Source organism: Sarcophilus harrisii, chromosome 3, assembly GCF_902635505.1.
Source record: "Sarcophilus harrisii chromosome 3, mSarHar1.11, whole genome shotgun sequence".
In the NCBI taxonomy this organism is placed as follows: Eukaryota; Metazoa; Chordata; class Mammalia; order Dasyuromorphia; family Dasyuridae; genus Sarcophilus; species Sarcophilus harrisii.
Window position 1 is genome coordinate 110627547 of NC_045428.1, and position 24394 is coordinate 110651940.

A 24394-nucleotide genomic window follows, 5' to 3' on the forward strand; every position below is an offset into this window, starting at 1 on the left:
CATTTACTTTACTTTTTAATCTGATTTTTCTTATGCAGCAAGAGAATTTCATAAATAGGTTTATATATATTGGATTTAACATATATTTTAACATGTTTAACATATATTGGTTGTCTGCCATCTAGGAGAGGGGGTTGGGGGAGGAGAAAATTTGAAACACAAGGCTATCTATGTAAGAGTCAATGTTGTCAAATTATCTGTACATACTTTTGAAAACTAAAACCTTTATAAAAATTAGTATTGATCAATTGAACTATCAAAACAGTTTTATGAAATATGTCCTTCCTCCCTAATCTTCCCACCTATCCCAAAAGTTATAAAATGAGAGATTTAATGAACTGAAAAAACAAAGAAAGAAACAAAAAGTAAGGTATGATAGATTTCTTCATATATTTGAAAGAATGTGTCTACAGAAAGGTTTTAGACATTCTCCATTGGTAAGAACCATCACCACTCCCAGCAACAAAAAATAGGTGAAAATAACAGAATTTTAAGACCTGACGAGACCTTTAAAATCATTTAGTTCATTCTTTGCTTCATGTTGAATTTCCTCCATTATATGTATCTGAACTAGATTTTTCTTAATGAAAGTTCCCTATGCAAATGAAATTTTATATCCAATTAAAGCAAAACAAAAGAAAATTTGAAAAAAGCAAAGCAAAACAAAATAGTTGTTAATTTGCATTTATTCATATATCATATCTTAAATTGTGATGTTTCTAATAAACTTAATTTTGATTTCCAGTAGATTTCCAATTATTAAAAATACAGGAAAAATGTACAACATATGGAATATTTTTAAAAACCCACAAATTAAAAAATGCTTAATATTATATCTTAAAGGCAAGTCACCGAAAAATTTTTATCCATGAATTTAATTTGAAAAATCTTAAACAGAAAAACAATAACTTATTATTCTAATTCTGTACTAATCTCTATTGCTCAGTTGGGGATAAGGATAATGGGAATAAAAGAACACAATGGGTAAGGAAGAAGAAAACTAATGAATTTAGGAATAAGTATCTTTTCTCTTTGCTTATCAACTTCCATTTCAATGAATTCCACTTCATACACAAACACATAGGTATATTTATATACACACAAACGTGTGGGTGTGTATATACATTGCATATTTATCTTGAACTTTCTTAGAAGTATCAGGGAAGGTGATAAATACCTGATAGGCTAGTAGCATAATAAGATATAAATATATTCAATAATTATAAACTATTATGTGAAAATAAAGAATATTAGAAAAATATTTATATACTATAAAATATGATTAGAATTTGGTAATATCACACAGCAAACAGTACTCAGATACTTGGATAGAACTGTGGCTTCATCAATTTTAATACTCAGCCCAAGAATCCAATTTCTGGTTTATTAGGAAAGTTTATTAGGTAAGGCACAGTGCTAGCTTTCCAAACAGCCCTGGTGACTATAAGAAATGACAAATACGTTTTAAAATAAATCTTTGGAAGAAAACACATAAATAAAGTATATGTTCTTTTTTCACAAAGGGCTAAAATAGTCATGAAGAGCAAGTGAGCTACCTATAAGATTTCTTAGTGTTGCCTGACTTTGAAAGGACAGCTTTAGAAAGCAAACACTAATTCAAAAAATCTTTATTTTTCCACTAATAGCACAATAGATTTTTCCACAGATACTGCTTTATGGAGAGGTCCAGAGCCCCAAATCAGCAATTTTAAAATTGCTTCCATCTCTAAGGTGAGGATTGTAAATGCTATATGCCATAAGGTGACACACAACAGAAATTGAAGTCAAAAGTCATATGGTAAAGTAAAAAAAAAAAAAAAAAAAAAAATAGTACAATGGACAAAATTTTAAATCCAAGGAGCTCTTTGCTCTCATTTTGAATCATATTTTATTCAATGCTCCATTGCCTCACAGGCCATATAGTGATGCAGGATCTATCTGTCTTTGCTTGGAGTACTGTAATACAGGTAGATAAGTAGATAAATAGAAAAATATGGATAGAATGGGAGTAAAACTCAGGTTTGAATCCTGGACACAAATATAGGGTGCATCATGGTCTTTGAAGTATATAAGAGGGAATTTCACCATGGGACCAAAATTGGATTAAATGACTTTTAAGGTCTCTTCAAACTCTATGTCTATGATTATGTAATATGAGATATTAAGAAATGGCCACAATCATCGAACATGTAAGATGGTTCAAATATGGTTCCCTCAGATTTCATTGGGGAAGTGAATATCTGATGAAAATTTGTGCTTTCTCTGCAATTTATAGTATAAGAAAATACTTTAGGCTCTGAGAAATGACATGATTTGCTCAGGATCACAGAGCCAATATTTGTATGAGGCAGACTTTTAAACTCTGAAATTGGCTTTATCCACTGTGAAATATTGTCCTTGTCTGTCTTCATTTATATATCTATAGGTGAATTGTCAGATAGATAGATGACAGATAAAAAAGGAAGATAGCTATGTACTCATATAATGTCAGGACAACATAGCTAATTTTTTCCAACCTAAATCATTTCTGAATACAAGTACATAAGTCAAGAACAATTCTTAATACTGATTTTATTTATTTACAAGAATTCCACTCATTACAGCACTTTGGGTATATCAATGACATCTTAGTGATGATTTTTATGAGACAAATAAAATATAGACATCATAGGGAAATTATACACAAACACAGGTACATGTGCATAGATGTTTGTATATATGTATGTGTAAAGCATTAAATGTTTATATATGCATGTGGGTATGCATATACACACACACACACACACACATACAGACAGACAGATTGATGCTTGTATATACAAACATATATATCTGAAGCATCAAGTCAAAATGAACAAACAAGTTAAGGAAGAAAATAAATTTCATAAAAAATAATCCTCCATGGTAACTAACAATTTCCCTATATGGTCTCTAACTTAAATGAAAGGAATATTAGCTAATTTCTCTAGTGTATTTTAATTCTTGCACTGAAGAATTGGTAGACTTAGGAGTCAGGGGATGCTAGTACATATTCATCTGTGTTTGTGTATGTATGTATGTGTGTGTGTGTGTGTGTGTGTGTGTTTACCTTTCAAATAAATTGTATTGAGCACCTACTAAATTCAAAGTATTATCTCATATGCCTTTGCATAGAGCCTTATTAAGCACTGACTTCAAGGGCTTTCAATCTAGCAGTGACACATTTTTTTAAGAAGAGTTATGATGATTAATTTAGCTTTGGTGCTCTAAATGAGAAATGATTGTCTAATTATAAACTAGTGGGCATCCTTTTGGAGGGACTAAATCATACCAATTTTCACTGTAAATGAATCAGAAGAACAAAAGGAATTTTCAGCTAATAGGGTTCTCCTTGGAAAGGAACTGAGTTGGCTGAGATGGTTTTAATTATAAATAGAGCCACAAGAAATGTATAATGGGTTTTGGTCCTTTTGTGGTACACATGGGAAGCATTTGTAAAAAGAACAGAAAAAAATAATTATATCTTATGGATAGGTATGCATATATATAAAACATACATGCATATGCATATATACATTTAGCGTACATATGTGTATTGCACATGTATATGCATACCTATATTTATATACAGGTTTATAGTCTAAATCAGTTGCCTTTGGCACATGAGATATTTACTTATTTTTATCAACATTTTAATGCTCCCATACAACATAAATCCCTCAAGAATAAGAATTATTTTGTTTTTATCTTCATATCTCTAGTACCTGGCACAATAAGTCTGTCATATCATGGTAACTAAATAACTGCTTGAAAAAATGAATGGGTTTTAATTTTCTAAAAACAATAGATATGATAATTGGATGTGAGTTTTCTGAGTTGTCTATAAGACTTGAACTTTAACCTTTAGATATGAGTCATTTCCCTCCAATAGTTTTTATTATCTTTTCTACGCCACTAAATACTTCAGATGGTTTTGTTGAAATCTTCCTAAGATGTCCCTAATTCCTCCTCAACCATAACAGATATTATAGTATTCAAGGTCTCAAGATCTATTCTGTTTAGCAAATATTATTGTAGTATTATCTGCTATGATCTAGATTTCTGTTAATATAGTCGAAAATAGATTAACTGTTTTGTCAATGAAATGATACTGATGCATTTTAAATTAATATTTATTTGAAACTTGCTAGTCAATTTCATCTGAACTGTTTGCTAGTACAGGTCTTCCTCACGTTTTTGTTGTTATTTAATCATATCCAATTCTTTCTGATCCCATTTGGGTCTTGGCAAAGATATTGGAGTGATATTCCCTTCTCTAGTTCATTTTACAGATGAGAAAACTGAGACAAATAGGATTAAGTGAATTGCTCAGGTGACTCTGAGTCATCATAATCAGCAACTAAACTGGGGCCAGATGTGAACTCCAGCAGATGAGTGTTTTTGACTTTAGGTCTGCTACTTTATCCACTGTGTCACTATCAGTAATCTCATTTCTACGTAATAAATAGAGAAGTCATAACTGAACCCATCAAAATGAATGAGATCTTTGAGGAAAATGATGTGAAGAAAATAGAATAATGGGTTGAGAATGGTTCTTGAGTAATATTTATTTTCAGGAATTTGTAGCAACAATTGGACTAAGTAAAGAAAATAGGGAGGAGATTCAGGACATAGAGGAAGAATTTTTAAAAGTATATCATATTACTACAGAAGGGGAAGAGAGATGAAAGAAGATGATAGCCAAAAATATACTATTAAGGCTACTGAATTTAGCATTTAAAAATTAACTTTCAAGTAGAAGTTTCAATATCTTGCTAGGGTGAGAAACCAGATTTAAGAGGGCTAGGAATTGAGAGGGAAATTAGGAAATGGACATAGATGGTTTATATATATCATTAGCCTGCATAGAAGAGTCTGACAAGGTCAAAGGCATTTTGTTTTTGTTTTTTTGCTTTTCTAATGATAAAAAGACCATAAAAGAGAGTCTACAGTTTTATATTTTGAAAGATGATAAAATTGATCCATAAGGGTTCTGAGCAAATAAATTAATACATACTCATCCCAAGACACAATTAATAAATTAAACACTAGGAGAGTAATTATCATATTAATCAGTGAATATCTATGCTTGTACAGAATACACATCTTTGAGCGTTCAAAAAATAGTAGTTACTGTTTGGTAAACTGCTTAACAAGTCAGGCAGCTGCATGGAAAACATTTTTATTATTGGGCAAATTATTTCAATCTAGAGCAGAAGGGACCATCCTCCCCTTGGTGTGGAGACATATTATTCTTTAGCTCAGCAAGGCAGAACTTGCTAATTGTATTAAAACATACATAATTAAACGAATGTGATTGGACTTTCATATTTAAGCTGATGCAATGCTTGGCTATGTTGATTTTAAATGCTTCATATAATTTTAAAAGTGGAATTCTATCTTGTCTGGGAAGATTGCTAAAATGCAATTTAACAATAGAATTACAAATTCTATATCTCAACTTATATTTTTATATTTTAATTTATTTCAGTAATCTGCTTAAAGTATTGGACAGAATGAAACTGAAATAATCTTGAAAGTATACCTAAGAATAACAATTAAAAGAGTATTATGCTGTTTGATCATAAGTAATATGTCAATAAAAAAAATTTCTATTGTATAATTCTAGTCAAATGTAAAGCTGGGATAAATCAAATTTTCTTCTCTCCTTTGTGTGAATTACTCTGACAAGATTTCTAATTTTAATCCTGGTTGGAAAAATGAAAGTTCTTAAATATCTCATTAAAAAGTCAACTAATAAGAATAACAAGTAACAATAATAATAATAATAAAATTATAATTTATATGTCTGTGATAATCACAGGCATGTAAGAATTAAATGTTACACAATGAAAACAGGGGACTGAATTCCATTAATACTATTCATTGAAGATTAATGATATATCCCCTGGAGAAGGAAATAGAAAATGACTCCAGTATGGTTGCCAAAAACAAAAAACAAAAAGGAAAATGTGATTTGGTGCACAGGGTAATGAAAAGTCAGACACAATTAAATGATTGAAAGCAATCATATATTCATAGCTTAAAATGAACATGGAAAACAGAATAAATTACTGAGAGATTTGTTAGCATCTGAAATGAAAAAATTACATGTATGTGTGTGAAGACTACACAATGGATGTGTATATGTACACACATAAATATATGTGTAGCATACATACACATAGTAGGCACATATATACACAGAGATATTTGTCTATAAGTACATTGGATCAAATGGCAATAAAGCATTCATTATACATTGGTTGTGAAATGATAGTATATTATCATACTACACATATTGTATGCTATTAGATTGGGATTTTATTAATGCAAGAAACTTGGTACCAGGTTGCCATCTATTAATCCAACCCATTTATGATTGTAAATAATATATATATATACATATATGTATATATATATATATATATATGCAGATCTAAGCATTTAAAGCACATAGGACATAGAATATACACAGGATCAGATAGCTAGATATTGAAAAAAGTAGGATTTTTCCTGAATCCAAACCCAGAATTGCAGTCACTATGAACTACTGCCTTAACATATATTATATAATGCTTTAATAACAGTACTAGTTTATTCACTGAATTTTAGAATACATTATGTCTTCAGTTATAGTACTTCACTATTATGGAAATATATAACAAGATTTTCTTACCATTGTGTAGCTATGGGCCACCTTCATGAGTTCAATACACCCCTGAGCATCTGCAAAGGCTCGGATCCCTAAACAGTTTGATGGATGTAAAAGCTTCATGAGAAAATGACAGCATACTTCTACTACTTGAGGAAGTTGAAGAAGGCAAGCAGCAGCAAGAAGATTTTCAATAGTATCTTCCTTTAGTTCCAGGCAACCTGAAAATAAATAGACTCATGAAATTCTCTGCCTCTGTCTCTGTCTCTATCTGTCTGTCTCTTACTTCTAAGTGAGTGAAATTTGATTCATTAATTCAATATTATAAATTAAATTTCACAAGATTGATCAAGGAAAATGAGTATATAAAACTAAAAGGCATAACCATTAATTATAAGAATAGTAGCCACTCCAGTTGTAGCTACTACTTTCTCATGATTTAAAATTTAAAGAAAGAAATGAACTCAGTTTAGGAACTTTTAGCACAAGTTTGTGAAACTAGATCATTTAACTATATATAAGCTTGAACATGAAGCTCTTAGTTTAATTTATTTTGCTTTATTTGAATTCAGAGTTTGGGAGTGCTTTCCACTGGGATATCAAAATACCCCGTCTTCTTTGGATTATGGCCTCCAAGGTCAATGGTTCTCAATTTTTTATCCAAATAATTCCCTTTGCAAAACTCTTGCATTCCACAATATAATCCATATCACCAAAATAACAAAGTAACCCAGTTTTATTGTAGCAACTCTCTTATCAATGAACATCTATTTGGAATTCTTAAGCTCTGGTGCCTCTCTAGTTAACAGAGCAATTCTTAAATATTGCAAAGATAGAGACTCAGTAGAATAAATCAGGATTTGGATTCTCATACTCATCCATAATTAAAAAATTAAAACAGATCACCTAAAATAATCAAAGCATACAAATAATGGGAACAAATGGCTACAGACAGACTTTATAGCTAACAAAATATTGGAAAAAATACATATACACAAATAAACATAGAAATAATTAATATGACAAATGCACAAGAATTATTTAAATAAAGTTTATAGGGGTTCAGAGAGCAATAAGGATTCAGTTATTGACACTACCAAATATCCCTTTGATCTTCTGCAGATGTTATAACTAACATATGAGCCCTTAATGGACCAAAACTACAGTAGTTTGAGACACATTGTTTCTTCAATAGGAAAGTCATTCCTGTTGCATATACTCTATATAGAAAAAAATTACACCATACAATCAACAATATTTTTATAAAGAAAGGTAAGTTTTATAATACGTGATTCATCAAAATTTAATGAGAGGATATAGAATAATGAGAAGGCACAATCAATATAATTCACCAAACATCAAGTTCCTTTTATGAAAAAAGTACTTTGCTAGGCTGTGGAAATACAAAACCAAAGACTAAATAGTCTCTACCTGTCAAAATATTATGGTGTGTCAGTATGAAGGTAGCCTTAACAGTAATTAGGAATTTAGGAAGTTAGGAGGAAAGATAATGAGTTCAGTTTGGGTCGTGTTGAATTTAAGATGTCTATTGATCATCCCTTTTCAGGTTTCCAATTGTGACCTGGAGATATGCAACTGTAAATTGAGTGAAAGGTAAGAGATGGCAAAGCAGATCTGAGAATTATCAGCATAAAGATGGTAACTGAATCAATGGGAGTTGATTATATCACCACTGGAAAAAAAGAATTGAAAGAGAAGAAATAAGAGGGAATCCTGGGGGAAACAAATCAATGACTTCAATGAAACCCAGAAAAGAAGAGTAAGATGGAGAAGACAGATAACAGAAGAAGCAGTAGAGATTATTGTCATAGAAATATATTAAGAAGAGAACATCAAGAAAAAGAGGGTCTAATAAATTGAGGAGAAAAAAAATAAAACTTTATTTTCACTAGCATCAAAGTAAAATTTAGTTGTTCTTTCTTTCTTTTTCTTTTTTTTGAGTGAGAGTCTTTAGAGAAGGCAAGAAGGAAGCGAAGATTAAGAAAGGTAGCAGATGGGCAATAGCTGAATAGCTTAGCACTGAATGACATTACTTCTAATGAAGTGACCTTTTTTGCAGAATAATATGTGTTGCCTCAATAATGTTTGTCCCATAATTGATAGGAAAACTAGAAGAGCAGCTAGATGGCACAGTGGATAGAGCACAAGCCCTCAAGTTAGGAGGACCTGAGTTCAAATCCAGCCTCAATAATTAATATTTCCTAGCTGTGTGACCCTGGGCAAGTCATTTAACCCTCAGCAGAAAAAAAAAAAATTAAATTTTGCTTTGATGTTAGTGAAAATAAAGTATTTTTTCCTTCTCACCAATTTCCTAGACCCCCTGAAAATATAAGGGTCTGTGAGCCTGAGGTTAAGAAATCTTGCTTTAGACAGTTTGTAATTATATCTACTCTTGTTTTAAGTGTAAGCACAGAAACTTTGCTTGGACTTCATTTTTTCCTCTGACTACTCTTCTCAAATAAGAACATATAGGAAATAGCATTTCACAGCATTGCTGGATCTCCCTAAAGTGCCCATAGTTTGTTTGTTTTGTTGTCCTACTTGGGAAACTTGAGATGTAAAAGAATGATAGGTACTCTTGACTTCTAAAGTGTTTTAGAATTCTAACTCACTTTACCTAATTTGGTCGTACAAGAGCAAATTCTTTTCCTATAATGCAATATTTATCCCTCTGAGCTGTGAAAATATTTATATGATTAGGGAGAGAAGTTGTCAACTCTTAGAAATATATTTTTTCTAATCAGTTTTTTTTCTTAAAATATGTTATACATATATACATGTGTGTAGTAATACACATGTATATATACACTCAGAACACATGTGCAAATGTACATATATACATACACATATGGTATTACTTTTAAAAATCCTTTTGAATAGTCTACCTTTTCACTATGCCTCTTGCTGTCCTAATGGACTTTAAGATTTATGTTGACAACTGCTCTTGTGAACTTTCAGCAAACTCAATGCAAATTACAGCTTCACTTGGCCATTTATTGTTTCTATGATCTCATGCAGAACTATAAATTCTGGGCAATTCCTGATCTTTCCTTTCTTTTCTCTTCTCCCCTTAACTGATCAGATGTCAATATATTATTGTACTTTGCCCTTCCTTGTCCACTACGTCCTATCCTTTCATTCCTTTGGGACATTCATGCCTTTCCTCTTGTCACCTGAAGTTACTTGCTCAACTGTTCAAGCATATATGAATGTAAATGAACAGATTCTTATCATCACTGTAACACAATCAGTAGCTGTTCCTGCCTCTTGCTGGTAAATCCTATATGGAAATGCAAATTGCTACTAACTTCTGATCTTTTACTTTTTTTTTTCTTTCTTCTTACAAAAATTAAACTTTTGATTTTTTTTTTTTCTTTCCACAATCCTCTTTACTTTCAGACAGGTAAGAAAAGGATGAAGTAAAAGGACAAGACATCAGGTAAGAATAGTATTTAGTGGATGTTTTTACTTGAGCTGTAATCCAAATGCAATCCAAAATGCCTGGATTGCACTTGCAATATGTAACTTTCCCTTAGCTAATTGGCAAAATCCCTTTAAAATCCAGTCTCTTCATAAAAGGAACAAGAGGGGTTTGCCTGAATCTTGAATGAAAGAAATAAGGATATAAAAATGATCTTGATTTAAGGTTGGGTTGACAGTAGCAGTTCTATCCCGGAACACAGCAAGGAGGGAAGTTGGGGTGATTGAAAATTCAAGCTAGAGCAGGGGAATAAGGCACATCAACTAAAAATTTTGAACTCTCCCCATCAGTAGTATTCTTTCCCTGCAACTTTTGCATATACTTTTAACTAAAGTAAACTGGAATTAATTTATCTTAAATAATTGACACTGGGCAGCTGAAACAACTAAAATTTTGGAGTTTAAAGGCCTAGGTTGGAGTCTTAGTTCTGATATTTACTAGTTGTGTAGCCGTGGGACAAAATTCTCCAAACAAGAATTTTATTCTCTTTAAAATGGGATTAAATTATCTGGTTGTTGCTATGAGGAAAATGTTTTATAAACTTCAAAGAACTATATAAATGTGACCAATTATATTTCATTGTGACTTTTTAAGTTTACTTCTTTCTAGAACTGCAGGGCTTTGGCATTGGGAGCATGGACTTCTCTGAAGAAATGAATTGTTCTCAAAGACCAATGAATTGGTCTCAAAGAAAACTATCTAGCAAACATTAAATTGAAGAAATTATTTCTGTTATATACATCCCAATCATTCATTTTATGAGAAGAAAGAAAATAGAGGAAAAAACGAGGGAGATTCTTCATTTATTTATTCTCAACAACTTGCCATCTGTACTTCAGTGCTGCCTTCATCAATCTTTTGATTAGAAATTAGGTTAGATTAGATTATACTAAATACTGGTTCTATATATTCAGCTAAAAAGAGAAAGACAGCCCTCTTTTAAAAGGGACTTACATGTAAATGAAAAAATACAACATGAAAAGGGTGGCAGGTTGGTACCTAGAAAGGTAGATTAGGTTCAAGGAAGGAACTCACATATCTGAGGAAGAGGTGCATCTTTAGTATGAAACCACATGTAAACAGAAAGTCTGTATACACCATAAGACAAAACTATTACAAATTAAATAAAGTTTTAAAATTATTCTCAGCATTTTAATTTAATTATCTCAGGGCTTTTTTGGCAGCATATATACTATATATATATATATTTCTCAGGTTGATGTTCATTTATATCTGACTCTTTGTGATCCCATTTGGGGTTTTCTTGGCAATGATACTGGAGTATTTTGTGGTTTCCTTCTTTTCTTCTTCAGCTCATTTTACAGAGGAGGGACTGAGGCAAATAGATTAAATAACTTTTCCAGAGTCACACACCTAGTCATTCTGAGGCTAGATTTTAACTTAGGGAGATAAGTCTTGCTGACTCCAGCTTTAGTATTCCATCTACTGTGCCAACTGTCCCTAAAATTATCAGTCTAAACTACAATTAATGTAATCCTGTGACAGGTCATAAAAGAATATATAAGGTTTCATGGAAATACTATTTGTCTTTAGATTCATGTCTGGATGTTGGTACCCTTTATTTCTTGGTGAGAGCTATACTTCTTTATTATCTTCCTTTTCTTCCCTCCGGCCTCTATTCCTGATAATTAATCTGGCTCCAATTGCCCTTGGCTTATTTCACGTGATTACTCTTCATACACACAATGTTATGTTCAAGTTGGGAATATTTATGAGATTTTCATTCCATCCCCTGGATTGAATCATAAAAGCAAAAGCTTGGCCATGGACTTCTGAGCTAAGACAAAGAGCACAGAGGTCTGGCTTTAGAGTCACAAAAAACTAGTTTCAAAATTTTCTTCTGAAATACTTTGACTATGTGATTCTGGACAAACTATACAGCCTCTTAGTAGCTTCAGATAACTCTTTAAAAACTACAAATTACAAAGCATTTCCTGACCTGTACTGGTGGAGAGAGTCTCCTCACTAGGAGTTCCCCATGCAGAATAATGAACAGGGAAATGACTCAACAAATGAGGATTCATGTACCAATATATCTGCCTTCAACTCTGTGATATTAATACATTTCTTCTTAATTCAGCCTGTCACCAAACATTTATTAAACACTTACTATGTGCCAAGGACTGTATTAAATGCTAGATATACAAAGCAAGACAAAAATAGCCCTCAAAGGACGCACTTTCTAATTTGAAAGGAGAAAACAACTATGTACATGTAATACAGACAGATGAAAGGTGATAAGTCTAATAAGAAGGCACTAGCATTAAAGGGAACTGGGAAGGGGGAAAGTAGAATAAGCATTTATATAGCACTTAATATGTTCCTCATACTCTATAAATATTCTCATTGATCCTCACAATATCCTGGGAGATAAGTATTGTTATTATCTCCATTTTATAGTTCAAGAAATTGAGACAAACATAAATGAAGTACTTTGCCCAGAGTTGCACAGCTAAGTGAAGTTAAAATTTAATTCCGGTCTACCTGACAGCAGACCCAGTGAGCACTGGGCCAACTAGCTGCCTCCTAGCTGGGAAAGGCTTCTTACAAAAAGTGGAATTTAAGCCAATATTGTTAGTTCATATGTGTAGCACTAGTAGTAAAAACAGAGATATAATTCCATCTGTCTCTAGAACTTCCTTTTTATCTAATATCAATGATGCTTAGTAGATAATAAATAGACCAGAGAGACAGCTGACATAGGAAAGTATCTCTTCCCAGGGTAGTTTTGAGATTAAAATTAACTATTTCTAAAGTGCTTTGCCATATTTAAAGAATTATATTAAAACTATTATTATTATACTCCAATTCAGTGCTGTCATTTCTTCTCATACCTACTGCCTGTTCTTTTATCTTTTACAATATAAACTCCTTACAGATAGGAAGTTTCATTTTTCTTTTTTTATTCTCATTGAATAGCACTGTATCTGGTATATAGGAGATATGCAATAAATGTTTGTTGATTTGTTCAATCTGTCTACTTCTAATCCATGGAGCCTGCCTGTTTTTCCTTCTGATATAGATTATGCTCTTTTCCACATGGCTACCATTTTCTTTTCTGTCCAAAATATCTGCTCTTTCTCCATATGATTGCTTCTTCTTTCTTCCCCCTTTGTGTATGTCTCCCAGTATGACCATGTATCTGTATGTGAGCCACTTTCTGCAGTGTGTAGCAGCATTACCCATCAGAATTATGGATAGCAATACCACGGAAAGTTTGAATTGAATGCAAAGGCAATATCTTAAATGTATGCTCATAAAGACTTTAATTTCTGTAACAAATCAGTCTTAAATTTTATGCTTTTATTATCTATCAGAGTAATCAAAATTAACATAACTGAAGATCCTGAAAATAATCTAGAACCCAATGCGGACAGAAATACTCAGAATAAGTGTTATCTGGATTGCAGATCCAGAAAAGAATCTAGAAACGAATGAGAATTTAAAAAATCTAGAAAAAGTGTTATCTGGATCGAAGATCCAGAAAAGAATCTAGAACCCTATGCGGACAGAAATATCCAGAATGAATGCTCTTTTAGTTAAGGGAGGTATATGTGTTTGTGTATGTGTGTATATGTTTTTGCATGTTTGGTTTAAGGGTTTAAAGTAAAGGCCTTTAAAAGAAGATTTTGTTTGTTGCTCCATAATAAAAAAAAAAAAAGAGTACAAGTCATGTTTCCAAGAAGCCCCACTCTAAAGAAAGTAAGTAATGCATATTGAGAATAAGTAGAATTCAATCACCAAGTTTTCTGGAAAGTCAAATGATTTTTGTTTTTTATGTTTAAATATTTTTTTTTTTTTAAAAAAAAAGAACCATTTTCAGGTAGAGGATAGGAGAACAAGGATAGAATTTGGAACTCAAAACTTTAAATCACATGTTAAAAAATTGGGGGAAAATAACCATTTTTTAAATGCTAGAAGACACACGTAGAATAATAGTGAAAGCTTAGGCTGAATTTACACAAACTTTTTTTTTTTTTTTTTTTTTCACATAGATGATGTATATTTTACCTGGGCCTATATAGACTTAGGTAGTAGTGACAAAAATTTTGCCAAAAACTTGTCTTCAGGAAGATTTATTCTAATAAAGATGTGAATACTGCTAACTAAAAAATTAAAAGATATATTTTCCTAGTCATGCAGGTCATTTTATTTTTCAATTTCAAATTATTATGTTTGAGGTGTATTTTTTTCAAAATGGCATAAAAATTCCTAATATCAACCTGAAATTCGCCCCTAAGAACCATTAATATCTTTCAATTATTTAGAATTAAAAAGAAAACATCATTTCTCCATAAAAGAAAAAGATGAAACAAATTGTAGACCAAAATTAACTTATTAATAACAATAACAGTATTTAAATATTACCATTAGGTTTGCAATGTACTTTATGTAAGTTATCTCATTTGATTCTGTAGAATTGGACAAAATTAAGATCCCAGAGACTGATATAGTCATATTAATAACAACAAAAATAATACCAACATGTATATAGCACTTATATGCCTGGCACTGTGCTAAACACATTAAAATTATTTCAATTCATGCTCTCATCAGATTTGAGAGGTTAAGATGCTATTTTTAATCATCATTTTCCTGATGAGGAAACTAAAAAAGACAGAGTTAAAAATGTCTTGGTCACACAGCAGGTCACTAGGATGGTCACACAGCAAATTATCTGGGGGTGGATTCTTGACTCGACCTGACACTTTAAACACCATATCCTGTACTACATTCTTATAACATCCTAGAAGGTAAATGTTATTATTATTGTTCTTATTTTACATAAGAGAAAACCAAAGCAAATTGTAGATCTGTGCCTGGGGAGCCTGAGGAAAAATTTGAATTCAACTCTTATTGACTCTAAGTCTAATTTGAATTCAACTCTTATTGGTTCTAAGTCTAATTCTCTTTTCGCTGTACCTCCTAGATTATTATTTGTACATACTGCAATAAAATAGCAATAATAATTACTATTAATAACAATAATAATAAGGGGCAGCAAGGTGGTGGAATGGATAGAGCACCAACCCTGAATTCAGGAGGACCTGAGTTCAAATTTGGTCTCAGACACTTAACACTTCCTACTCCATGTGTTACTTAACCCCAATTGCCTCAGCAGAATATAATAATAATAATAATAATAAATAATGATAATAATACAAGCATTAATAAGAATTAGTAGGGAATACATACTATATTCACAGTTATAAAGCCTGTATCATTTTGGATAATTAAATAACTTTTTTTAAAGCTTTTTATTTTCAAAACATATGCATAGTTTTCAATATTCCCCCTTGCAAAACCTTGTGTTTCAATTTTTTCTCCTGTCCTTACCCTTTCTCCCTGCCCTAGATGGGAAGTATATGTTAAATATGTACAATTCTTCTACACATATTTCCACAATTATCATGCAGCACAAGAACAATCAGATCAAAAAGGGAAAAAATGAGAAAGAAAATAAAATGCAAGCAAACAACAACAAACAAATGAAAATACTATGTTGTGATCCACTCTCAGTTCCCATAGTCCTCTCTCTGGGTGTAGATGGCTCTCTCTATCAGAAGTCTACTGGAACTGTTCTGAATCATCTCATTGTTGAAAAGATCCATGTCCATCAAGTTTGGTCATTATATAATCTTGTTGCTGTGTATGTTCTCTTAGTTCTACTCACTTCATTTAGCATCAATTCATGAAAATCTCTTCAGGCCTTTCTGAAATCATCCTGCAAATTATTTCTTATAGAACAAAATATCTTTTAACATCCATATAGTATAATTTATTCACTCATTCTCCAACTGATTGTCATCTAATCAGTTTCCAATTCCTTGCCACAAACTGAATGACTTTTTTAGGTCTCAGTTTCTTCAGATATGAAATGAAAAACATTGGATTATAAAATGTCTAAGCAATCCTTATTATTCCAAACTCAGTGAATGGTACAGAACTAAATTTTAGGACCATATATGAATTTATGCCTTCCTGTTTTTAAAATTCTCCAAATATGAATGGATTTTTTTTTCCCAAAAGTTCATTTTTAGGTCAAATGTTTAGAACTCAGATGATATTTTTTCCTTAGGAAAAATATTATAAATGGTACTTGGATGGCTAAGTGGTATATAGGCTAGAGTACTGGACTCAATATTAGATATGGTATATAAAAGAGTCAGAATAAATCTAAGTTTAAATATGGACTATATACTTACTAGGTGTCCCTAGACCAATACCACAGTTAGTCTTTTGTTATTTAACCTTTATCTGCCATGATTTTCTTATCTCTATGGGGGAGGGAGGGAATACTAGCAGCTACCTACTAGTATTGTTAGGATAACAAGTGATTTTTAAAACAACTTTTTGAACCTTAAAGCAAATTATTAGCAACTATTATTTATTATGTTCAAACTCATTATTTTTTGTTAGCATATAAAAATCTGCTTAAGCTATCATGCAGATTAATATTATATCTCTTTAATATAACAGTAAAACACAATATTAACATAATTTCTGAAATTAAATAAAATGGTTTTAAAATTAAGTAAGAAATAGTATTTCCTTGTATCTTAAAAAGCTGAATCAAACTAATTAAATTAGATAACTTTGGCCCTTGGCTAATTTGTACTCAGTACCAAAGTTCTACACACTTAAGGCTGCCCTCTTGTTCCTTACCTAGAACATACCTTAGATGGAGAAGCTGCTATTTAATTATATTGGGGCTACTCCTGTTACTTCAGGACTCCCATGTCATGACAGCGAATTTCCAGTCTCTTCTTTGTTCAGATCCGGGGGGAGAATCTGCTTAAATCTGGATCTTCCCAAATCATTGCAAGCTAGCTTTTTTTTTTTTTTTCTAACTAGTTTCCTCCCAATTAACAGTGAGGTTCCCAGGATTTCTCACTCTCTACCACAAATGGAAGTAAAATACTTTATTTTGTATTGATATTATTTGAGCCTAGCTTTACATGCCTAGAAAAGTGTTTAACTCAAAACAATAGATTATGCTGACCTAGCTAACCCAGAGCACTTAGTCCATCGATGTCATGGACTCCCCAATAGCTTGTGTTTTGGCTTTATCCAAATTATAATGAATGTTTATATTTATTACTGATATACATAACAAGCAATCTTGGAAACAACTTTTCCGAAATAACAAGCAATCTTGGAAACAACTTTTCCAAAACTGCTTTATTACCAAGTACTGGCTTCCCAGCTGCTTGTACTTTTGCTCTTGTTAGAACTCTATACAACACAAGACATTGAATTCTACATGTCAGACTTAGAAATTTGAGAGATCCATACCTTTTCTACCTCTCTCCTCTCTGAACCAATTTAATAAAATTCTTCACAAAACTTTTTCAGGTTTCAGGGTTTCTTCTTGATAGAAAACCCTCCTTCCTTTAACTGGAGTACACATTGGTCGTTATTTATGCTCTAATATCCCCTGGGCTGAAGTTTGGGGCAGAAGGTGTTTTTGAGAAATTGGAGATACTGGTAACTGCCACAGGCATGGCAGTAATAGCCACAGTCTCTCTCTTCCTCATCTGAGGAATGGGCTCTACCACTCTTCTCTTAGCTTATAATGCATAATTTTTTTCTTCTATAAAATGCAAAAGCTCTCTTGTATACAGTCCTCAAACAGGGAAAAACATGGCCTTGACGGAGACAGTTTTTTTTTTTTTTTCATTTCCCTGCTTTACAGTGTTTGTCATCATAGCCAAAGTCTTTAATGCCCAAGTAATTAATGCCTTAGGCTCATTTTATTATTTTTCCCTTATTTATTTGCCTTATTGTTAGAGGCAGCTTGGAAGAGAACTATATAGAAAGAGCCACCCTCAGTGTCAGTAACACCTGGGTTTGAGAAGCACTACCTTTCATCCATACTGACTCTGACCTTTGATATATATGAATTACCAAAGGTCACAAAATCATTATTGGTGAGTCTCTAAGAAACTCTGTAAGCTGCAGAACAGTGCCACATTCATCAGTAGAGATAGTTTTCAAACAGACATTCTCTATACCAACAAAATCAAAAGATCCTGTTCAGGGAGCACCACATGAAATTTATTGATTATGAATAAATACAAAATTTGGTATTTTAAAATATTTTAAAATTAGAAATATTTACTTCTTTTTAAGTGTGAAAATATAGTTGAAAAGTTTTGCTGAATATATGGACAAAATTTCTTTTCCCTCTATTGAGTTTAGATTCCATGCAACATATTCTCTATTTGCTTAGATCTCTTTTTCCTTAGTATTTAAAGGAGAGTAATTATCTTCATCTTTTTCCCTTTTTATGTGAGACAAGGTTTTCAGGCAGTTTTCCACTTCATCCAGTTATAGGTTATTAATAGAAAGAAAAAAAAAGACATTTTTAACATTTGTTGCGCGTGCCCATTTGTAAGAGATATTTCCATTTGCTTAAGTACTTTGAAAAGTGTGAAATACATTGCTGTGGAGCACTTGCATGAATGACTAGACAGGAATGTATTTTTGCTTTTGATATTGCAAATTTAGAAGCTTAACAAAATGTTAGCAAAGAGTTATTGAGAATATTCTACTATCTATATCATACATCACTGGATAGCAATGATTTATGCTTATGTGGTATATATCTCATTTTAATTTCAAGGTATGTTATAGATAATATCAATAATATCTGGAACTATAGTATATTAAACTTTTGTTTCAAAAGTTAACTAAGGGTTATATATTGCATCATGCTAAATTGTTAAATGTTTCCACCTTGTTTCTGTAGCTATTTCTAGGTTAGATTTTTTTGCTTCTGAGCTTTTTGTGTTACTGCTATACTATAATTCTTTTTATTTTTATCTGCTTAACTTCTATCATTTTTACTCTATCTAATTTTACCCAATTCTTCTACTAGAGTTGAGAAAAAGTTAAAGGGAAACAGGGAGGGATAAGGAGAAAAATAGGACCTTATAAATGCCAATTGGTAAGCTACTATTTTCACTGGCAAAGGGAAGCAAAAAAGAAGACAGCAGAGAGAAAGTATTTCCTCTCCATAGAAGGTAAAACAACAAGCTTTCCTTCTAAAGGCCACCTACATCTCAAAAGATTAAGGAATGTATCCGCACAGCCTTATTTAGGTGATGTAACCTATTTTTAAAAAGAAATATTTCCTCACTCTCCATCAGTAGATTCTCCCTTTATTGTAAGAAGAAGATATGTATTTATTTAGGGAATATTTGTAGAGTATCTTTACAGTATGAAAAGGGAAATTAAATTAAACAATCTTAAACTCCACAGGCTAAATTCTTGGAAACTATGAAAGAGACACATATAGTCATGGGAAGGATAAAGCAAATTTACATTCTAATACCCTATACTTGTTTGTCAATGAAAAATTAGATTTGTCCTTGTTTATACAAAATACTAAAGGCCATACAAAAATCAAATGAAATGTCAGCACACTTTGAAAGAGCTCTGCTAGTTAATCAAAATTAAAATTTACTTGACCTTTTTATGAGCACATATACAAACAGAAACTCATTGGAAATTAAGTAAAATATTCAAGATCAAAAGAATTCATATCGATGGGTTAAAAAAGCAAAGAATATACAAACATAGCATATAACAAAAAAATATCAACTTAATCTTGAATAGGAATTATTTTTATCTTATGACTTTAAGGCTTTAACTCAAATTTTGAGTTTTTGCTGTGGGGTCTTACTGGTGAGTATTTCACTGGTACACTATTTCAGGCAAATGGTAGCCATGCTTGGCTTTATTCATTACTCCTTACTTCCTGGTCTTCTCACAAGACGCATCATATACACACATATAAACACATACAACATACATACACACAAGTTCTAGAACTGTAATTAAATAAACTCTGACCTTGCTCATGGAAGGGAGGTGTTAATCTACCCCTCAATGATCCCATTCACCATATGTTTAACTTGAGACCAATCCCTTGCATGTGTTATTGCCTTCTTAATCAAAATATAAGAATATAATTAGAATATAATCTTTGGAGGGATGAGACTGTCTTTGTTCTTGTACTTACATCCTGAGGATTTTAAGCAGTATTTGCCATATAGTAAATTCTTGAATGTTATATCCATTTATTTACTCAGTGAGTCAGCAATTCTAATATTTTTGAATGATGTGAATGTTTTCTTCTATATTTTCAAATGCACCAGTTTTTATGTATGAGCAATAGCAAATACAGTAAGTAATAATAATAATAAAAATTCCCCCATCCCCAAAGCTTCTATTTCATATGGATGTTAAGGTTCCCTGGAACATTTAGGGAACACATTTGTTTGAAATATAAGAAAAGGTTGAACAAAACAATCATAATATTTGATTTTCTTTAGTTTATAAAAGGTACTTCAGTCAACTAAAGTGTAGACCATATATTTAGCAAAGTAAGACATAAAGAAAGCATATGTCTCAGGTTCCTTTAAAAACACTCTTTGCCTCAGGCCAACCAATCATTCTGTTTTGTGTTCTCAGGAGTTTTCCTGAAACCTTCAGCAAACCCTTTTTTCAGCCCAAACTATTATAGTTGATATTACAAAGAACATTCTGAGCCTGAAACATTTCTCAACCTGCCAACCTACCTTATGGGATCCATCTTACTGTAAATTAGCTGTTATTTTGTCTAGGTCAGACTAGCAATTTAAAATTTTAGGGTTTTAATGTTGTTTTCTTATATTTCAAATGAAACAGAAAATTATTGCTCAACAATTAGCTGAGAATAATCTGGGAGATATCTAGGTATTATGGAAAGAACACTTGAATAAGAGTAGGAAGATTTTTTTATGAATCCCAGCTCAAATATTTCTTATTCTAGTTACCATGGGCTAGCTGCTGGAAATTTTTGAGTTTCAGTTTCCTATTCTGTAATCTCAAAGAAAGAACTTATAAACTATGAATATATGTGTAAAGTGATGATGATGATGATGATAACTATCTAATAATAGACATCTACTAATGATGTTGATAGCTACCATTTAAGTAGCACCTGTTATATGCTGGGTACTGTGTTAAATGTTTAAAATAGTATCTCATTTGATTTTCTCAGCACCTGGGACATAAGTGTTACTATTATCCTCATTTTTCAATTGAGGAAATTCAAGGCAAATTGATGTTATTTGACTTAACTAATACCACATAGTTATTAAGTATTTGAGGCTATATTTGAATTCATGTCTTTCTGCCTCCAGGCACAGAGTTCTACTCACTGTTCCTGCTAATCATGATGATTTTACTACTGGTTATTGGTGGAGGTGTTAATCATTTTCATTCACAGTGGACTGTATGTCACTCTATTTCATTCTATTTTTTCTTGGCAAAGAAATTGGAAAGGTTTGCTATTTCCTTCTCCATCTCATCTTATAGATAAGGAAACTAAAGCAAAAATGATTAAATGACTTGCCCAGGATCACACGGCTACTAAGTGTGGGAGGTTAGATTTGAATTCATGAAGATGCTCCTTTCTGACTCTAGACCCAGCACTCCGTCTACTGTACCACCTACCTTCCCCAATAATCATCACAGCAAAATAAAAAACATATTCCATAAAGTTTTATTGGGGTTGTTGTTACTAAAATATCTTTAAAGGCATATGCTAGTAAAATGTACAAGCACACAACTTTTTAATTTAATCTACATTATCAAAATTTTCACCATGATTGTCTCAGACAATCAACAAAATAATAAATCAAATACTGATTTGTAGTATTTGCCCATTTCTGAAGTGTAAATGCTCACACTAAAGATTTGACAATCAGCTCTGGAGGTAGTGTGAGCTGGAACCAGCTGTGTCTGTTACATTTTATCCAAGACTGAATCTCACAGTGTCTGGCATCTATTTAAAAAAGATCACAAGCCTAGTACCAGGCAGGGACCCAGCTGTCTATCATGATCTGTCAGCTCTGCTTCTTAATAGCCAACTATGAGGCTGAATATGCTGAATATATATTTTCTCTCTGATATACTCTCTGTCCTGGATCTATCTTGCAAGATTATACTAGGGACTATAACTGTGTCACAGTAGTTCCTGCTCACTTTTCCTGGAAAAATAATAGCTGAGGCAAAGACCACTACCCTATAAAGGATAAAAGGAGAAACTCCAGACCAATTTAGAACCTACCCCTCCTTCTCTGAGTATTACCTGACCATCTAATTCTCCACTTACATATCACACTATAATTCTAACATTTAATACTTAAGTCCTAAGGTAGTGCAAAACTGACCTAAGAATCTGCTCTTTTCCTAATAGACCCGAGTAAAAAACCCTGATACTTTAATGTTCAGTCATACCTCCACTCTCCCTACCCATTGCAAACACAGAAGTAGTGCAAGTAATAGTAGTAGTAGTAATAGTAGTAGTAGTAGTAGTAGTAGTAGTAGTAGTAGTAGTAGTAGTAATAGTTGTAGTAGTTGAAATAGTAATTGTAGTAGTAGTAGTAGTAGTAGTTGTTGTTTTTGTTGTTGTTGTAGTAGTTGTAATAGTAATTGTAGTTATTGTAGTTGTAGTTGTAGTAGTAGTAGATATAGCAGTTTTTGTTGTTGCTATTGTTCTTTTATCTGACTCTTGGCAAAAATACAGGAATGTTTGCCATTTTTTTCTCCAGTGGAAAAAGGCAAATATCTGTTATGTGACTTGTTCAGAATCAGTATCTAAGGCTGGATTTGAACTCAGATCCATACTCCAGATCCACCAACAGAGATCATCAATTGTCTCTAAGCACAGTAATATACTACACCAAATGTGTTTCCTGTATGTAGGATACAGAAAGAGTTTTGTCAAGTCTTGGACTAATCATTTGGTTAAGGGATTTAACTCACTAAGGACTCCTGGATTTGGGGTCACTAAACAGTGTGTCTCTTCCAGCACAAGAAAAGAAACCTTTTCTATCAATATCAGGACTAGAAGATGGGGGTTTCTGGTATTGCAGGAGAGAACACAAATAAAGCAACTGTATTGGTCGAGCTAGTGAAAAGTAGTTGTCTTTCCAGAAAACTAAGTAAGTGTTGTAGAGGATGGATGAAGTATTTTCTTTTCTGGGTTTAAAGATTAGCTTATTAAGAGAATATAACTGAGAGTTACTCAATTTTGAATTCTTGGAAAAACTTTTAATAATGGTTAGTATCTATTTACTTCTTTCTTTATTTTCCTGAAAAGAGGGAAGAGGCAAAGTTAATCATTAAATATTTCTTTACATTTAAAAAATTTGCCTAATGGATATAAATATTAAAAATTGTTTGTTAGATGAAGTTAAAATAATTCTAATTATAATCTGAGTTTGATTTTTTGTTATCTATTTATATATGTATATTGAGAAAGAAAGGTAACACGTATATATTTGATTATATTAAATATACCTGAGTGGTAGGTAATTAATGTTTCTCTTTGGCAATCTGATGTGTGCCCGGGAACTTGAAGAATTTTATGTAATTCTGCATGCAAATTTTATTTTAAAAATTTTAATGTGGTTTGTGGGTATGTGCTTATTTTGTTAGTTTTCAAGAAAAAGAAAAGTTAATGTAATGCACTACATTACTAATGTAATGTCCAGGTTAGCTTTCTGGAGGTCATCTGGATGGGCCTTGGTCTCAGCAAGATAGTCACCATGAGGATGGACAGAAATGAGTCTAAAGTCATTATTGTCTTCTTCACAGTCTATGTCTGTCACAGTCTGAGTCTGCCACAGTCTCCTCCAGCAGTCTGACTCTGTCATGGTCTTACTCAGTCTGACTCTGTCCCCAGTTCTCTCAGCTCTTAAATACCCTATTATAATTACATCAATTGTAAAACTATTACATCACCATGCTAAGTGTCAAGTATATATAAACTAGAGAACCATCATCTCATCAATTCCACTGAGTTAACACTCTGTTGTAAGTATCCTTGTTTCAAGTATACTTCTCCAGCGTTTTAGCCCTCTACATACTAAGACCGTTACCTTTAAAATATTCACAAGCTAATATCATTAGCTATAAGCAGATAGGTCCTTCCAGTTTTCCTGAGATGAGGACTTTAGAGTCACACACTGAGGTAGCCACAATCACCTATTCTGAGCAACACCTTCTTATACAAAATCCTCTGGTGGCTAAATTACACAACAAAAATATAAAATGAAGAAATAGTACAATTAATTTTAGCATTCTTTTAAAATGTTAATCCATTAAAAATTACCAAGTGGAATTTGCTGCCTACAAGATAA

The 24394-nt window shown here is 32.1% G+C and overlaps 1 protein-coding gene across 1 annotated transcript in view; it reads right to left on the reverse strand.

Annotated features, from left to right (window-relative positions):
- The window catches only part of KLHL1 (kelch like family member 1), a 553989-nt gene that overhangs the window by 315268 nt on the left and 214327 nt on the right, over positions 1 to 24394 (reverse strand). The window contains exon 4 of the mRNA XM_003765805.2: positions 6698 to 6894. Coding sequence (XP_003765853.1) covers positions 6698 to 6894 — 197 coding nt within the window. The remainder of the gene's footprint in view (positions 1 to 6697; positions 6895 to 24394) is intronic.